Source organism: Mustelus asterias, chromosome 9, assembly GCF_964213995.1.
Source record: "Mustelus asterias chromosome 9, sMusAst1.hap1.1, whole genome shotgun sequence".
Taxonomy (NCBI): Eukaryota; Metazoa; Chordata; class Chondrichthyes; order Carcharhiniformes; family Triakidae; genus Mustelus; species Mustelus asterias.
Genome location: NC_135809.1, coordinates 65,374,260 through 65,392,669, shown reverse-complemented (window position 1 = coordinate 65,392,669; position 18,410 = coordinate 65,374,260). Strand labels below are relative to the sequence as shown.

The 18,410-nt window shown below is 48.5% G+C and overlaps 1 protein-coding gene across 1 annotated transcript in view; it reads right to left on the bottom strand.

The window, feature by feature from the left end:
- LOC144498725 (aldo-keto reductase family 1 member C23-like protein) overlaps positions 1-18,410 on the bottom strand; it is an 84,030-nt gene that overhangs the window by 36,601 nt on the left and 29,019 nt on the right. The window contains exon 3 of the mRNA XM_078220297.1: positions 10,681-10,797. Coding sequence (XP_078076423.1) covers positions 10,681-10,797 — 117 coding nt within the window. The remainder of the gene's footprint in view (positions 1-10,680; positions 10,798-18,410) is intronic.

Below are 18,410 nucleotides of genomic sequence, written 5' to 3'. Positions count from 1 at the left end.
CGACGGTTCCCCCGTCTCGGATCCGGAGGGCATCCGGGCCATCGCCCGGGATTATTACACCTCCCTCTTCTCTCCGGATCCGTCCAGCGAGGATGCCCGCAGACTTCTGTGGGAGGACCTTCCGCAAGTCAGCCCGGAGGGCGTCGGCAGGCTCGAGGCCCCCATCGCCGTGGCCGAGCTGACCGGCGCCCTCAATGGCCTCGGTCGGGGCAAGGCCCCGGGGCTGGACGGGCTGACGGTAGAGTTCTTCAGGGCGTTCTGGGACGTCCTGGGGGGCGACTACGCGGGGGTCCTGGAGGAGAGCAACGCCACCGGGGAGATGCCCCTTTCGTGGCGCAGGGCCGTCATTGCCCTGCTGCCAAAGAAGGGGGATCTCCGGTGCCTTAAAAACTGGCGCCCGGTCTCCCTCCTCAGCACGGATTATAAAATCTTTGCCAGGGCTTTAGCTTCACGCCTTGGGTCCGTGCTGGACCACATGATCCACCCTGACCAGTCCTACACGGTCCCGGGACGATCGATTCACGATAACCTCCATCTGGTCCGGGACCTGATCCACCATTCCCAGAGGGCTGGTCTGTCGAGCGCCTTCTTGTCCTTAGATCAGGAGAAGGCTTTCGACAGGGTGGAGCACGAGTATTTGCTCGGGACTCTGCGGGCATTCGGGTTCGGGACGCAGTTTGTCGCCCGGATCCGATTACTGTACTCTGCCGCAGAGTGTCTGATTAAGGTTAACGGGTCCCTGACGGCGCCCCTTCGCTTTGGGAGAGGAGTACGGCAGGGCTGCCCCTTGTCCGGCCAACTTTATTCTATATGCGTGGAGCCGTTCCTGCGCCTCTTGTGAGGAGGTTGTCGGGTTTGACTCTGCGCGGACCGGACGTAGGGGTGGTCCTGTCTGCTTACGCCGACGACGTGCTCCTCGTGTTCACGGACCCGGCTGACCTGCGGAGGATGCGAGAATGCCAGGCGGTGTACTCCGCCGCGTCCTCCGCCAGGATCAACTGGGCCAAGTGCTCCGGACTCCTGGTCGGTCCGTGGGAGACGGACCCCCTTCCGGAGGAGCTCAGGCCTTTCACCTGGAGCAGGACCAACCTCTTCTACCTGGGGGTCCATCTCTGCCCAGCCGAGGAATCCTGGCCGGCGAACTGGCGGGAGTTGGAGGCCAAAGTCTCCGCCCGCCTGGGTCGCTGGACAGGACTGCTCCGAGTGCTGTCCTACAGGGCGCGAGTTCTCGTCATAAACCAGCTGGTCGCCTCCATGCTGTGGTCCCGGCTGGTCACTTTGACCCCTCCCCCTGGCTTTGTTACCGATATGCAGAAAGCCCTCGTGCGGTTTTTCTGGGACAACCGACTGCACTGGGTCGCTGCCGAGGTGCTGCATCTCCCGATTGAGGAGGGCGGACAAGGTCTGGTGTGCCTCCGCACGCAGCTAGCGACCTTCCGCCTCCAGACCCTGCAGCGATACCTTTACGTCGAGCCTCCTCCACGATGGCGTGCAATGGCGACGTATTTTTTCCGCCACTTGCACGGCCTCAATTACGACGTGCAGCTCCTGCACATCAACCTGGGGCGTATTCCCACCTCTCTGCGGGAGTTGCCCGTCTTTTACCAGGACCTGCTCACGGTCTGGAACACGGTCGCCTCGCGACGCAGCTCTCCCCCGTCAGGAGTAGCGGCTCTCGTGCGAGAGCCGCTGCTCAGGAATCCGCACCTCCAGCCTTACGACTTCAGGTGGCTGGCGGAGAGGAGGGCCGTGGACGCCGGGGTGACCAGGATCGGGGACGTGCTGGATGGCGGAGGAGCGGGCTGGATGAGCCCCGACGTGCTGGCTGAGCGCGCGGGGGTGACCGTCCGGTGCGCGGCCAAAGCCATCCAAGACCTTAGGACGGTCGTGCTCGGCCCCGAGTGCGCACGCGGTCTAGAGGCGGCGCAGGCGTGCGGTGGGATCCCGCCCGAGCGTTCCCCTGCTCGGACGGAATTTCACATTGGCCCGAAGCCTAGACCTCCCCCCCCCGGGTCAGGTGCCCCACTGCGTGTGCCGCCTCACGGAAATGTCCTCCGTGCCCTTTTCCACCGCGCGGAGGCGTTTCCTGTACGGGCTGCTGCTGCACACCTTTCACTACCGCGTCCTCGCCCGTCGCCCGGACACACCTTGGCGGGCCTTGTTGCCGCCGGGCGGCGGAGGTCCCCAGTGGAGATCCCTCTACGGAGGGATCTCCCCCAATTATCTCGGGGACCTGGGGTGGAGGGTGCTGCACGCAGCAGTGCCGTACAACCGTAGGTTTCTCCGGTACACGGGCTCCCGAGACTGCCCTTTCTGTGGCCTCGTGGAGTCCGTGGACCATGTCGACGTTCTGTGTTTTAGGCTGCACACCCTTTTTGGTTTCCTCAAACACCTTTTACTGATGTTTTGTTTGCACTTCAGTCCCACGCTCCTGATCTACGGGCACCTGGTTCGGAGAGGGGCGGGTCGGGATGGCGACCTCCTCGTGAACCTGCTCCTGGGCCTGGCGAGACGCGCCATCAATAGGTCCAGGCAGCGGGCGATCGACGGGTAGTCCATCCCGACTGTCTGCCCCTCTACCGCGGCTACATTCGCGGCCAGGTGTCTCTGGAGAGGGAGCATGCGGTGTCCACGGGCGCGGTTGACGCCTTCCGCGACCGCTGGGCGCCGCAGGGGCTGGGGTGTATTATCGACCCCGATAATCACCTTTTGGTTTGACGTTTTAAGTTTCCTTTCGACTTTGATTTTGGTTCGGGCTGTTCTCCCCTTCCTTTTGGGGAGCCGCCCCTTTTACTTTGTCCCTAAGTTAATTTGAGTTCGTTTATTACGTTGGTACCCGAAAAAACTACCTGATGAATCCTAATTGATAGTTAAATCAGGTGTGTCAGATTCCCAGTCTGCATTCAGCAGGGAGCAACTGGAAAGCTGGCTGTGTACAGATGTATGGTATAAATAAAGTAACTTGGTAACAGGACTTTCACCTCCGTGGAGTTATAACAGTGGCGACGAGGAAAAAAGAGTGACCTGAAGGAACTTGCTGAACCACTGCACATATTGAGGGTAAGCCAGTGCTGAGAAAACATGCGGCTCATAGAATCATAGAGGTTTACAGCATGGAAACAGGCCCTTCGACCCAACTTGTCCGTGCTGCCCTTTGTTTTAAAAAACCCCTAAGCTAGTCCCAATTGCCCGCATTTGGCCCATATCCCTCGATACCCATCGTACCCATGTAACTATCTAAATGCTTTTTAAAAGATAAAATTGTACCTGCCTCTACTACTGCCTCTGGCAGCTTGTTCCAGACACTCACCACCCTGTGTGAAAAAATTGCCCCTCTGGACACTTTTGTATCTCTCCCCTCTCACCTTAAACCTATGCCCTCTAGTTTTAGACTCCCCTACCTTTGGGAAAAGATATTGACGATCTACCTTGTCTATGCCCCTCATTATTTTATAGACTTCTATAAGGTCACCCCTCAGCCTCCTGCGCTCCAGAGAAAAAAGTCCCGGTCTATCCAGCCTCTCCTTATAACTCAATCCATCAAGTTCCGGTAGCATCCTAGTAAATCTTTTCTGCACTGTTTCTAATTTAATAATATCCTTTCTATAATAGGGTGAACAGAATTGCACACAGTATTCCAAGTGTGGCCTTACCAATGTCTTGTACAACTTCAACGAGACGTCCCAACTCCTGTATTCAATATTCTGACCGATGAAACCAAGCATGCCGAATGCCTTCTTCACCACTCTGTCCACCTGTGACTCCACTTTCAAGGAGCTATGAACATGTACCCCTAGATCTCTTTGTTCTGTAACTCTCCCCAACGCCCTACCATTAACTGAGTAAGTCCTGCCCTGGTTCAATCTACCAAAATGCATTACCTCGCATTTGTCTAAATTAAACTCCATCTGCCATTCGTCAGCCCACTGGCCCAATTGATTCCGCTGTTTGGGAAATTGGAGTCTTTTGACCCCGCAGTGGAGGACTGGGCCCAATATGTGGAAAGGATGAAGTATTTCTTCAGGGCAAATGACAACCTCAGATGAGAAGCAAAGGGTTATCCTGCTGACTGCGTGTGGACCAGCAGCTTTTGCAATTATGCGCAGTTTAACTTTCCCGGAGGCACCAGACACAAAGTCCTTCCAAAAGTTGTCAAATTTAGTGCAAGAATGTGACCCTAAGCCATCCCTGATCCTGCGGAGGTACCGTTTTTATTCCACATTTAGAGAAGCGAGGGAGTCAATCACCAGTTTCCTAACAAGGCTAAGACGTCTGGCGGAGGCTTGCGGATTCGGGGGGGACACTAAATGAGATGCTCCGAGACCGGTTGGTGTGTGGAATGAACGATAAGACTATACAGAAACCCCTGTTAGCGGAAGCCCAGCTGGACTGTAAACAGGCATTACAGCTGGCCTTGTCATTAGAAAAAGCGGCAAGCGGAGCGCATGAGCGCCAAGGTATCCCCATGGAGGTAGAGGCCAACACCAGGGAGACTGGGTTAGGGGACTACCACTACGGGGCAGGCCACTACATAGCGCCCTCTGGAAGGATTCGGATATGAGGGAGCCCAATTCCGCCTATAGAATTCACCTACTCAAGGTCAGGTTAAGCCCAGAGTGATAGCAGTTCCTGTAGAGCCCCACCGGCACGACATTTCCATGGTTACCAGTGGCAGGTTGCAAAGAGGAAAAGTAAGTCTCCTAAACCAACATGATCGAAAAGAACACATAGGCCGAGGGACAGGAGGAAGCTCCCCCTATTTCTGACGGGGAACAGCTACTGTGCGTAGCAATGACAAAATCAGAACCCATCAAATTGTCAGTGAGACTGAATGGACGTCGACACAGGCGCAGCCGTATCGGTCATAGAGGAGACAATGTTTAACGAGATACGCACTGGACTCCAACCCTTAGCCCTGATCAATACTTCAAGGCTGAGGACCTATACGGGGGAACCACAAAGTGATGGGTACAACCCATGTGCCAGTTACTAACGGGAAACAATTAGGTTCGGGACTGAGCCTATTAGGGTGAAATTGGCTAAAAGAGATCCAGCGAGATTGGACAAATATCTTCCAGCTGGAAAATGGTGTGGCCCTGAGCAAATTTCCAGAGGTTTTTCGGGAATGCATAAGGACAAAGGAGTCAAGGCAAAATTGCACGTTGACCTGGAGCTGTCCCAAAGATTTGCAAAGCCCGACCGGTACCATTTGCGTTAAGGGAAAAGGTCGATGCGGAAATCAAAAGATTACAGCACGAGGGAATAATAAAACCGGTCCAGTTCGCGGAATGGGCGGCACCCGTGGTTCCTATCTTAAAGCCGGATGGCTCGGTGCGCCTTTGCAGCGATTTCAAACAGACGATAAATCGTTACTCTCAGCTAGACAAATACCCAATTCCCAGGATTGAGGACCTGTACACAAAGTTGGCAGGAGGACTCCTAGTCACAAAACTGGACATGAGCCACTCATACCTGCAACTATGGCTGGACAAGAATTCGCAAAAATCCACCACAATAAATACGCTGAAATTCCTCTTCCAGTATAAAAGATTGCCCTTCGGGGTTTCATCAGCTTGTGCCTTATTCCAAAGGACCATGGAGAGCATCCTACAGGGGTTACCACAGGATGCCATTTACCTAGACGATGTCCTCATTACGGGTAAAACAAGGCGGAACATCTGCAGAACCTGGAGGAAGTTCTCAGGAGATTTGCAACAGCGGGAGTGCATATGAAAAGGGAGAAATGTGTCTTTTTAGCACCACAAGTAACCTACCTTGGGTACAAAGTGGTTAAGTCAGGCCTACATCCTCTGGAGGATCCGGTGTGAGCAATAAAAGACACTCCTTCTCCCACAACCATCCAGGAACTACAGTCGTTTTTAGGACTGGTAACATACTACGGGAAATTCATACAGAATAGGGCCTCCATTCTGGATCCCCTCCACCAGTTGCTCAAAAAAGGGACAAACTTGGGAATGGTCGGCCCACCAGGACAGGGCCTTCAAGAAAATTAAACAGCAACTCTCATCCAAAAACGTATTGGTACATTATGACCCCAAGGAGGAATTGATACTCACCTGTGACACATCCCCATATGGAATAGGCGCAGTCCTGGCACACAGATGGCAGGACAGACAAGAGCGGCCAATAGTGTATGCCTCCAGGTCCCTGGCAATGGCAGAGCAAAGATATGCCCAGATTGAAAAGGAAGGACTGACGGTAATCTTTGCAGTCAAAAGATTTCACCACTATTTATATGGGCGAAAATTTACAATCGTACCAGATCATAAACCCTTGCTGGGCCTACTGAAGGAAGACAAAGCAGTGCCGCTGATAGCGTCAGCCTGGATCCAGCGTTGGGCATTATTGCTGGCAGCATATCAGTATCAATTGGAGCACCAACCAGGGACTGAAGTGGCAAATGCCGATGCCTTAAGCCGGCTACCATTACCAGACACCCCACCATTGGTACCCAGAATGGAGGAGACCGTGATAACGTTAAACTTTATGGATGCCCTCCTGGTGGATGCACACAATATACGCCAGTGGACGCAGAAAGACCCTGTATTGGCAAAGGTAAAGCACCTGGTGCCCGTTTCTGGTGATAATAGATGCCCATTCCAAGTGGTTAGATGACTATAAACTAAACTCGGCAAACATGACGGCAACCGTTGGGAAACTGCGCACCTCGTTCGCAACACACGGGAACCCAGAGGTATTAGTTTCCGATAATGGTTCAGTGTTCATCAGCGCAGAGTTCACAAAATTTAAGAAATCAAATGGGATCCAGCACATCAAATCGGCACCTTACCACCTGGCATCTTTGTATTGGCTGAAGTTTCAGTGATACCCAGCCACCTCAAACCCGACTAACAGGGATCTTGTTACTAACATTGGAATCATTGTCTCTCCTTTGTCTGGCTAATGGCCTTTATTATCAAGTGAATGTGTTCATATTGTCAAAGCCTCTTTTGAAGACTTTGAAAAGAGATCCAAGAAATATTGTCAACATCAAAGTGCGAGCGGTCTCCTGAATAACCAATGATTGTTAACAAATAGACCAGTGTTTGCGGCCTGTGCAATTTCAAAATTGGCCAATCAAGCACAGGTTTGTGGAAACGATCATCTTTCAGGTCAGCCCCTGGCTTTCAGATAGCTGATGTCTGTGCCCTTTTCCTCAAAGAAGTCCACCAAACTCCAAGATCCACAGAGGTGGAGCTGTCACTTGCTTAGTTGGAGAATTATCACAAAGGGGAACTCTGGCTAACTTTTTCATTCTAACTCTGAGGACAGTTGTTCAACCTTGAACATAGAACAGTACAGCACAGAACAGGCTCTTCAGCCCACGATGTTGTGCCGAGCTTTATCTGAAACCAAGATCAAGCTATCCCACTCCCTATCATCCTGGTGTGCTCCATGTGCCTATCCAATAACCGCTTAAATGTTCCTAAAGTGTCTGACTCCACTATCACTGCAGGCAGTCCATTCCACACCCCAACCACTCTCTGCATAAAGAACCTACCTCTGATATCCTTGTGGATTACAGGGTCACATCCTTCTTATAGTGAGGTGACCAGAACTGCACACAATATTCCAAATGTGGTCTCACCAAGGCCCTGTACAGTTGCAGCATAACCCCACGGCTCTTAAACTCCAACCCCCTGTTAATAAAAGCTAACACACTATAGGCGGCACGGTAGCACAGTGGTTAGCACTGCTGCTTCACAGCTCCAGGATCCCGGGTTCGATTCCCGGCTCGGGTCACTGTCTGTGTGGAGTTTGCACATTCTCCTCGTGTCTGCGTGGGTTTCCTCCGGGTGCTCCGGTTTCCTCCCACAGTCCAAAGATGTGCGGGTTAGGTTGATTGGCCAGGTTAAAAATTGTCCCTTAGAGTCCTGGGATGCGTAGGTTAGAGGGATTAGTGGGTAAAAATATGTGGGGGGAGGGCCTGGGTGGGATTGTGGTCGGTGCAGACTCGATGGGCCGAATGGCCTCCTTCTGCACTGTAGGGTTTCTATGTTTCTATGTATATCTCCCACCATGAACCCTATAGTTATGCCCCCTTGTAATAGCTCCATCCACCCGAGGAAATAGTCTTTGAATGTTCACTCTATCTATCCCCTTCATCATTTTATAAACCTCTATGAAGTCTCCCCTCAGCCTCCTGCGCTCCAGAGAGAACAGCCCTAGCTCCCTCAACCTTTCCTCATAAGACCTACCCCTCCAAACCAGGCAGCATCCTGGTAAATCTCCTCTGCACTCTTTCCAGCGCTTCCACATCCTTCTTATAGTGAGGTGACCAGAACTGCACACAATATTCCAAATGTGGTCTCACCAAGGCCCTGTACAGTTGCAGCATAACCCCACGGCTCTTAAACTCCAACCCCCTGTTAATAAAAGCTAACACACTATAGGCCTTCTTCACAGCTCTATCCACTTGAGTGGCAACCTTTAGAGATCTGTGGATATGGACCCCAAGATCTCTCTGTTCCTCCACAGTCTTCAGAACCCTACCTTTGACCCTGTAATCCACATTTAAATTAGTCCTACCAAAATGAATCACCTCACATTTATCAGGGTTAAACTCCATTTGCCATTTTTCAGCCCAGCTTTGCATCCTATCTATGTCTCTTTGCAGCCTACAACAGCCCTCCACCTCATCCACTACTCCACCAATCTTGGTGTCATCAGCAAATTTACTGATCCACCCTTCAGCCCCCTCCTCTAAGTCATTAATAAAAATCACAAAGAGCAGAGGACCAAACACTGATCCCTGTGGCACTCCGCTAGCAACCTGCCTCCAGTCCGAAAATTTTCCATCCACCACCACCCTCTGTCTTCGATCAGATAGCCAGTTACCTATCCAATTGGCCAACTTTCCCTCTATCCCACACCTCCTTACTTTCATCATAAGCCGACCATGGGGGACCTTATCAAACGCCTTACTAAAATCCATGTATATGACATCAACTGCCCTACCTTCATCAACACACTTAGTTACCTCCTCAAAAAATTCAATCAAATTTCAGGCACGACTTGCCCTTCACGAATCCTACCCCAGAATAATCCGCATCTTTCTAAATGGTCGTAAATCCCATTCCCAAGGACCTTTTCCATCAATTTACCAACCACCGAAGTAAGACTAACAGGTCTATAATTACCAGGGTCATTTCTATTCCCTTTCTTAAACAGAGGAACAACATTCGCCACTCTCCAGTCCTCTGGCACCATCCCCGTGGACAGTGAGGACCCAAAGATCAAAGCCAAAGGCTCTGCAATCTCATCCCTTGCCTCCCCAAGAATCCTAGGATATATTTCATCAGGCCCAGGGGACTTATCGACCTTCAGTTTATTCAAAACTGCCAGTACATCCTCCCTCCGAACATCTATTTCCTCCAGCCTATTAGCCCGTAACACCTCCTCTTCCTCAAAAACATGGCACCTCTCCTTGGTGAACACTGAAGAAAAGTATTCATTCATCACCTCGCCTATCTCTACTGACTCCATACACAAGTTCCCACTACTATCCTTAACCGGTCCTAACCTCACCCTGGTCATTCTTTTATTCCTCACATAAGAGTAAAAAGCCTTGGGGGGTTTTCCTTGATCCGACCCGCCAAGGACTTCTCATGTCCCCTCCTAGCTCTCCTAAGCCCCTTTTTCAGCTCATTCCTTGCTAACTTGTAACCCTCAATCGAGCCATCTGAACCTTGTTTCCTCATCCCTACGTAAGCTTCCCTCTTCCTTTTGACAAGACATTCCACTTCTTTTGTGAACCATGGTTCCCTCACTCGGCCATTTCCTCCCTGCCTGACAGGGACATACCTATCAAGGACACCCAGTATTTGTTCCTTGAAAAAGTTCCACTTTTCATTAGTGCTTTTCCCTGACAGTTTCTGTTCCCAACTTATGCCCCCTAATTCTTGCCTAATCGCATCATAATTACCTCTCCCCCAATTGTAAACCTTGCCCTGCCGTACGGCCCTATCCCTCTCCATTGCAATAACGAAAGACACTGAATTGTGGTCACTGTCTCCAAAGTGCTCTCCCACAACCAAATCCAACACTTGGCCCGGTTCATTTCCCAGTACCAAATCCAATGTGGCCTCACCTCTTGTCGGCCTATCCACATATTGTGTCAGGAAACCCTCCTGCACACACTACACAAAAACTGCCCCATCCAAACTATTTGACCTACAAAGGTTCCAATCAATATTTGGAAAGTTAAAGTCCCCCATGACAACTACCCTGTGACCCCCACACATATCCATAATCTGCTTAGCAATTTCTTCCTCCACATCTCTATTACTATTTGGGGGCCTATAGTAAACTCCTAACAACCTGACCGCTCCTTTCCTATTTCTAACTTCAGCCCATATTACCTCAGTTTGCAGATCCCCCTCGAAGTGCCTTTCTGCAGCCGTTAAACTATCCTTGATTAACAATGCTACTCCTCCACCTCTTTTACCAGCTTCCCTACACTTACTGAAACATCTATACCCCGGAACGTCCAACAACCATTCCTGTCCTTGTTCTACCCATTGATGGAGATCAGCTAACCCAGCACAGACCAAAGATTGTAGCTGGGAATTCACACCTGTTTAGCTCAGTACTAGACCAAGCCATTCACCCTCTGAGCCCAGGGAGCTCCACAAGTACATCCACTCATTTGTATTTTACCTTTAACCCCATAGGCCAGTGCATAAGGTACAGATCAACGTAATCCAGCTTCAGGCTCTTCAATGTTGTCTCAAGGCCAGCCCGGACCCGGGCAGGAGAAAGATAGGTCATCCACAGCTACAGTCAAAACACAACAAGGGTTGTTAGTTCAATCAGAAAACAACCTAACGGAGTTTCATTTAGTCAAATTATTAAAGTGTCCCCCCTCCATGATCTTCCTGGCATAGTTAAAGATTGTCATGTTCTGGCCACCAACCAGAATTTTAACCCATTAGCCAATTGTCCACATCTTGCCTAATGGTATCCTGCAGTCTCAAGCAGAGTTGTGATGTTTAGTACATTCGCCTTAGATTGCCCTTTTTAGGTCAATCACACTTTAAATAGGCATGTATCATAAATAAACAAGTTGCAGTTCTGTGTCCGGCAACTACAGCTCTCTCAGGATTCTTTGTTCAATTATAACAGAGACTACGGCCCTGAAATCGGGGTGGGCAAGGCTCACAGAACAGCATTCTCCGTTGGCCTCGGGCGCAATCTTATGAGCCTCAGGCAGGCATGCCGGCCTACATTTCAAAAAGTATTTCATTGGCTGTAATGCCAATTACTTCTCTCGAAGGGTGGTGAATCTGTGGAATTCACCACCTCAGAGTGGGGTGGATGCTGGGACATTGAGTAAATTTGAGGAGATAGACAGATTTTTAATTAGTAATGGGTTGAAGGGTTATGGGGAACAGGCAGGAAAATGGAGTTGAGGCCGAGATGAGATCAGCCATGATCGTATTGAATGGTGGAGCAGGCTCGAGAAGCTGAATTGCCTACTCCTGCTCCTAGTTCTTTTGTTGTTAAAGCATTTTGAGACGTTTGATCGTCATAAAAGGTGCTCTAGAAATGCATATCTTTCTGTTCCTATGGGGAAGAGAATAATGAGAGGCCACCAATACAAGATAATCACCAAGAAATTCAATCAGGAATTCAACAGAAACACCTTTAGCCAAGGAATGGTGAGAATGTGGAACTCGTTACCATAGGGAATGGCTGAAGTGACGTACAGATGTAATTCAGGGGAAAGTAGACCAGAATATTAGGGGGAATAGAACTGATTGATTATGGTAATAGATTCGGAACATAAAATACTGGCATGGATGGGTAAATCAACATCAACTGGCAGCAACTTTTATCTTTACTTCCCAGCAGTGGTGCTGTCATCTCAACAGAATTATCTCCATTATCTCCTTTGAGGGGCCATGGCCCCACAATTTGGGCCACCTCCCAGAAATCCACTCCTTGCCCTTTTACTTGGCATGGAGAGGTTTCCTGTAATGGCTGCTGCTTCACATCCTTCACTTCCTTGCCCTTATCAACCATCCAGACATGGCACGGTGATCTGTTGTGCCATCTGGTGGTGACACAGAGGGCTCTTTGCACATGAGTCCTCCCCATCACCACTGAAGACCTGGCATGGAGCAGTACCCCCATAATAGGAAATTCAGATGGTTAACGGACTCCCAGCTGCCTGTCTTTTCTGCAGCCTTGGTCTCCCAATGTGGAGACTGTAAGGGAAATTGTATTAGATATTGTATGAGCTAGGTATGAAATTCAGATTCACAGGTTTTAGTAAAATGATATAGCAGATTTAGGTGAGTAGTGAGATGGGTATATAACCTAAAGTAACCTCGTGTGACCCGACCTAATATAATCAAGTGTAGTCGATATGATCAAAGCGGAGGAACTAGAGGAACTAGAGAAGTAATATAGCAATCACTAATTAAGGAAAGCAAACAATAGCCACCTGGGAAAACAAGGAAGACTGCTCGGTGGTTCAACTTAATAGTGGACCATAAATCAGCAGAGAGGATGTCTTTTCTTCTAAACACATTAGTGGACCATAAATCAGCAGAGAGGATGTCTTTTCTTCTAAACACATTCGGCCTTAGCCTGCAAAACCACGATTATTGTACAAACAGAAAAGTTCAGATAAAAGCAAGAGTTATAACCACCATGGTTTAAGAAACAAAGAGATATAACAGGGAACGACCAATTGCAAAGAAAACAGATAAAGGGTCAACTAAAAATAATGGTGGCCAAAGAAAGGTCGGGCTGTAGGGTAAGATAACAACCAAGGACAGGCTGTAAAAGGGAGATAAGGATCTTGAGATATGAGGCTGAAATGTACATAAAAGACTGTAAGCCCAAGGGCTCTTTGGATTGATCCGGAGATCCCGACTTTATCGCTTGTGCTGAGAAATAAAGTCTATTGCTTGGAAGATCGCTGCTCAGACTCTCTGTTTTAAACCGATGTGAACGAATTGTCGTCCTGGGGAACCACGACAAAATTGGCGCTGCGAGCAGGGTTGGTGAGAGATCGCCCAGAAAAGCATCTGGAAGGAGTGGCGGAGACGGTGGTCCGACCGGTACAGAGAAGTCCCCAGCCGGCCATCTGTCAACAAGGTAAGCAGACTTGCATGCATGTAAATCCTTGTTGTCAGAAAGGGGTTTTCTCGAGGCCCGGTGCGCCCGGCTCTCTGCTGGTCCTGGATCTCCCCAACCCAAAAAGATATCCTGCACAAGTAAAACCAAATTGTGTAAAAATTTTGAGAGACTGAGTCTGATCCGAAGAGCAGAATTTTTGCATGCAAAAGCGCGCTGCGAATACTGTATTGTCTGTGAATGGGTAAAAAGTGAGACGGGAAAAAGGCCGAACGCTAAAGTAATGCAATTAGGTTAAGTCAAGCGGTTTGGAGCGGGTTTTTCAGGTCACGACTTGCCCAGAAGAGAGTAAGTGTGGGAAAATCTGCCAGTCCAAACCTACCCAGGACCTCGGGTAAGGGACGTCAACCGAGAGGGAGAGAGATCAGTGAGAGATCGCTCCAGGACCTAATACAGTAGCCAAAAGCATAGGAGTGGATTTTAACCACAGGAAAGGGGAGTAGCAGCTAGAATAGAGGAAGTAAAAGACCAATTTGAACAAACTGGTCTGAGACAACAGCGTGAAGGACAGAAATAAGAGAGAGAGTCGGAATATAGGTAGGGTAATAACTAACAACTTGAAAAATTACCCTGACAAAACTGCCTGGTGGCAAGATTGAAAATAACTAATCTTTGAATAATAACAAAAACGGAAGCAACACTGGATTGGAAAAAGATTACACACATAATTAACTTAGAGGAGATAAAGAATGAGTGGCCGTATGTAAATTGGGAAAGAGTAGTCGATAGGAATTGGATAGACGAAATAAAATTGGAAACCCTAGAGAAATTAATAAAGGGATCTGACCAATACAGGATTCTTATACACATAGACGAGCAAGTGAAAACCTACTACCCTCTGGCCCGGGAGAGGAAGATAGTGCCGGGACAGGGGACTACGGGGAAGTGGATATCAGGACCCCGGTTAGAATTACAGATATTGGCAAAAGAAATCCAAAGGAAAGGTAAACAGGGGACTGAGCACGGAAAAACAATACAGCAAGTAATAATCACTGTAATACCTAACTCTGACAGACTAAGTGACAAAAATTGTGACAGTGATCCAAAAAGACGAGTAATGGCGCACCAAGTTAAGACACCAGTGGAGATATTAGGGGATAAGTTCCCAGCCCTTAGGGGAGATATAGAACACGTCTCTAAAAAATGGGCCAAAAGAGCAAATAAGACCAGTACACAGTGGCCGGAGGAAGGCACATGGTCCATAGAGAGGTGTGAGGACCAGAAGGGAATGATAAAGAACTATAAGATTACGGATAAATCGAGCAAAAGAAGGGAAAAGCGAGAAAAGGAGTTAGAGATATTAGCCCTATTCCAACAAGAAGGGAAAGAGAGAAGAGGGGTATGGAGGGGAGGTAGAATGCAGATGCCAGTACAACTTGAGGAAAAAGCAAAATTGGAAGATCCAAACGTAGCCCCACCCCCATACTTAGAGAAACAGAGCTCCACGGGACTGTACCCAGTTATATCAGGCACAATGAATTTTGAGGGAGAATATGACATAAAACAGATGACGAAGGAGGAATGGGCACAAAAGGAGGGAGAAAAGAGACAAGGTATAGAGGAAGCGGCTAGAAAAACAGAAGAGGTTTTGGATGGGCTGAACCAAAGGAGAAAGGAGTTGGAGGACGAAGTAAAGGTGGTAGAACTTTTGGAATGGGTAAAGAAGGTAATAAAAGAGGAAAAAGAACGAGAAGAGGGAGGAAAGAATGTTAGAAAAGAATATGAGGGGAAAACAGTAAATGATTTTTGCGAGTGTGCAAGTGAGACATCACAGGGAGAAATAGAAGGAAAGAGAGTCGGAGTGAGCAGAGAAGAAAAAGAAAGAGAAAGGAGCGGAGAGGGGATGCGCTGGGAAGTGTGCAGAGAGCCAGACAGACAACAATGGGAGAAAGGATGGAGGTGGAAGCACCCAGAGGAAAGTAGAATGGCGAGAGAGACGGAAGGAGAAACAGAAGAGAGTAGTGAAGACGAAGAGAGCCAATCAATGTTAGGGGTGCAAAGAAAATCAAGGCGGGAAAGGCACCCACCTGTAAAGTTTCCAGATGTGGATAGGAGAGGGAAAAGGGTATTCCCGGTGATTCTGAAGGGTGGCAGACCGCAGTATATCCCTTGGTCAGGTCAGGATTTGCCTAATTTAATTAATGAATTACCCAATATTTTGGATGGAGCTGGAAGGTGGATTGGACAGTTGGAGGCAGGAATGGTGGGAAAAAGGATGGCACTGGGCGACATCAAAGCTCTCCTGACAAAGGTGCTAGGAATGGACCAAATGGCGGAAGTAATGAGGCGTGCTCGTATCCCGACCGCAGCTTATGACCCGGAGGTGGATGGGATACTAATGGACCAGTACCGCCAAGACATCTGGCAGGCACTGCGGGATATGTACCCCAATCGAATGGATGTAAAAACCCTAAAGGGAGAGCCACTGGGTGAGGAGGAGAATGCAGCGGTGTATGTGGAGAATCAATTAAAAAGGTGGAGAAGGGACACGGAGAGGGACATTCTAATAGACCCACTGACCAACTCCATGTTCCGGGCTGCAATCCTAGAGGGCTTGCCAGCCCCAGCTAAGACAAGGCTGGAGGAAGTGGTGGGCTTGGACTCAAAAAATTACCGAGAGTTTGTGGATTATGTTGCCCATGCAGTAGAGAGACATCGTAAAGAAGAAAAGAATGCAGACAAACAGCTGAAGGAGATACAACGTAAACTCCTTCAGGCACAGTTGGAGGAGATCAAAAGCAAGGATAAGCTAAAGGCAAAAGAGGATCTCGCACCCAGAAAAATAGCACCGATGATGGTGGAGCAAAAGCCAGAGGAAATACCTGCACTAATCAAAGGGGGGAGCGGAGATGGAGGCCAGCCCGTCATAACCTATAACATTTCTGCCTTCCCACTGTCCATGAACCCAGGAGCCTATGGCCTAAATTATCAAAACCCATACGCCCTGCAAAGTCAGACTGACTGGAATAGAAATGGGAAAGGACAGGGAGGTGGTAGGCCACCCTATCAGAATCAGAGAGGACAGGGACAGGTTAATCATCAGACTCCGAGACAGGGACCATTGCCTGGCCCTTCAGGTGTGTGTTGGGGGTGCGGGGAGGCAGGGCACATAAAAAGGAATTGCCCGCGAAATTTTCCCAGACAGGGAGAAAACCAGCAGCAGACAGGCCAACAACTGAGCCGAGTGTCGCCAAACAGCATCCCGATGTTTCAAGGGCCGGTAAACCATCAGAATTCCCCATAGGGAGGCCCAGAGAACCCCGAAATGGTAGGACAGTACGTACAGATAACAGAAACTGCAGAGCAGGAACCTATAGTTAACGTTAGAGTAGGAGGGATCGAGGTCCCCATGATGATAGACACCGGCGCCACATGTACGTGCATGCAAACGAAATATGCGGATCACTTACCATTGTCAAACCAGTTTGTAAAAACTGTGGGGTTCTCGGGGAAAGTAACATTAGCTCGAATGACGACGCCGGTACCTGTTACCATTGGAAATAAGACAACCCATGTACCTATTTTAGTATGTGATAAAACTCCTTTAAATCTATTGGGAAGGGATGCAATCCTAGGTTTAGGACTGAAATTAGAATGCACTGAACAAGGAATTGATTTGATGGGAATGTATCCACTTGAAATACCAGGAAAGGAAGGGGTTAATGTATATTGGTTGGGAGATATAGAGGAACAAGTTAAAAAACAGATATGGGAAGTTTGGGGAAAGCTTATAAACACTTGGGTTCCACAAGCCAAATGGCCAAGAACAGAATTACACAGTACAATGATATTTGATGAAGGGCAGGAACCTGAGATACAGGAGAAATGGGAAAGGGAGGCGGGACGAGAACAGGAAATAAAGTCAGGAAGTATTTTAATCGGACTAGAGGGAGTGGCCCTCACAATTGTTAGGAATGAATGGGTTAACAAATGGTTCTCTGTATCTGGGGCGGAGCCACGTGTCACATTGAAAGTGAATCCGGGATACAGATCAAAAGACCTAGGACCAATGGTGTTGAGAGCACAAGATTTAGAATTTGTCCAGACAGACAATGTAGATATTTGGACGTCCAGCAATGGACAAATGACGAAAATAATTTTGGATGTTAAAATGCTTGGGAAACCGAAGCAGATAACAATAGGAGTGCAAATCGAGAAACAGGAACTGGAGTGGAGAGAGGTTAGAGCAGGATTTGAACTCCCTCCCGCAGGAGTTGTGGTCCAGACAGGACACGGATGTAGGGAGGGTCAAAAACGCTAATCCAGTTGAAGTCAGATTAAAGATAGGACGTCAGGGGCCGTATAGGCCGCAATACCCAATCAAGACAGAAGCAATTGAAGGAATTAGAGGGACAATTAAGGGATTGATAGAAGCAGGGGTATTAAAAGAAACCCGGAGCAGGTGTAATACACCGCTACTACCAGTGAAAAAGGCGGACGGAGAAAAATGGAGATTGGTGCATGACCTAAGGGCAATTAATGAGGTAGTGGAAGATATGCCGGTAGAAGTTCCAAACCCTTATACCTTGATGACAAATATACCACCTGAAAGTAGATGGTTTACTGTAATAGACCTATGTTCGGCATTTTTTAGTGTGCCACTAGCTCAAGAAAGTCAGTATCTCTTTGCATTTACGTACGAGGGGAAACAATACACATACAATAGGATGCCCCAAGGATTTAAACATTCCCCACATGTATTCAATCAGGTGTTGAGAGCAGATTTAGAAGGAATACAGTTGGAAGGAACACTAATACAATATGTGGATGATTTATTATTATGCACAGGAACACAAGAACAATGCAGGAAGGATAGTTTAAAACTATTGGAAAGACTAGCAGAAGGGGGCCATAAAGTTTCCAGGAAAAAGCTGCAGCTGTGCCAGAAAAAGGTAGAATACTTGGGGAGAGAAATATCAGCAGGACAGAAGGAGATAGCTTCACAGCAAATAGAAGCAGTACTAAAAGTTCCGAAACCACAGACGGTGGGACAAATGATGACATTTTTGGGAATGACAGGATTCAGTTCAGAATGGGTGGAAAGCTATGCCGAAAAAACGCAGGCACTACGAAAGATAATGAAGGAGGCAGGGTGTGACGAATTAAAAGCCAAACTAAAATGGGATAAAGATGCTTCAGACGCATTTGAGAATATAAAGAGAGAAATGGCACAGGCACCAGCATTGGCCTTACCGACCTATGACAAGCCCTTTGACTTATTTGTGAGTAACAGAGAAGCCGGA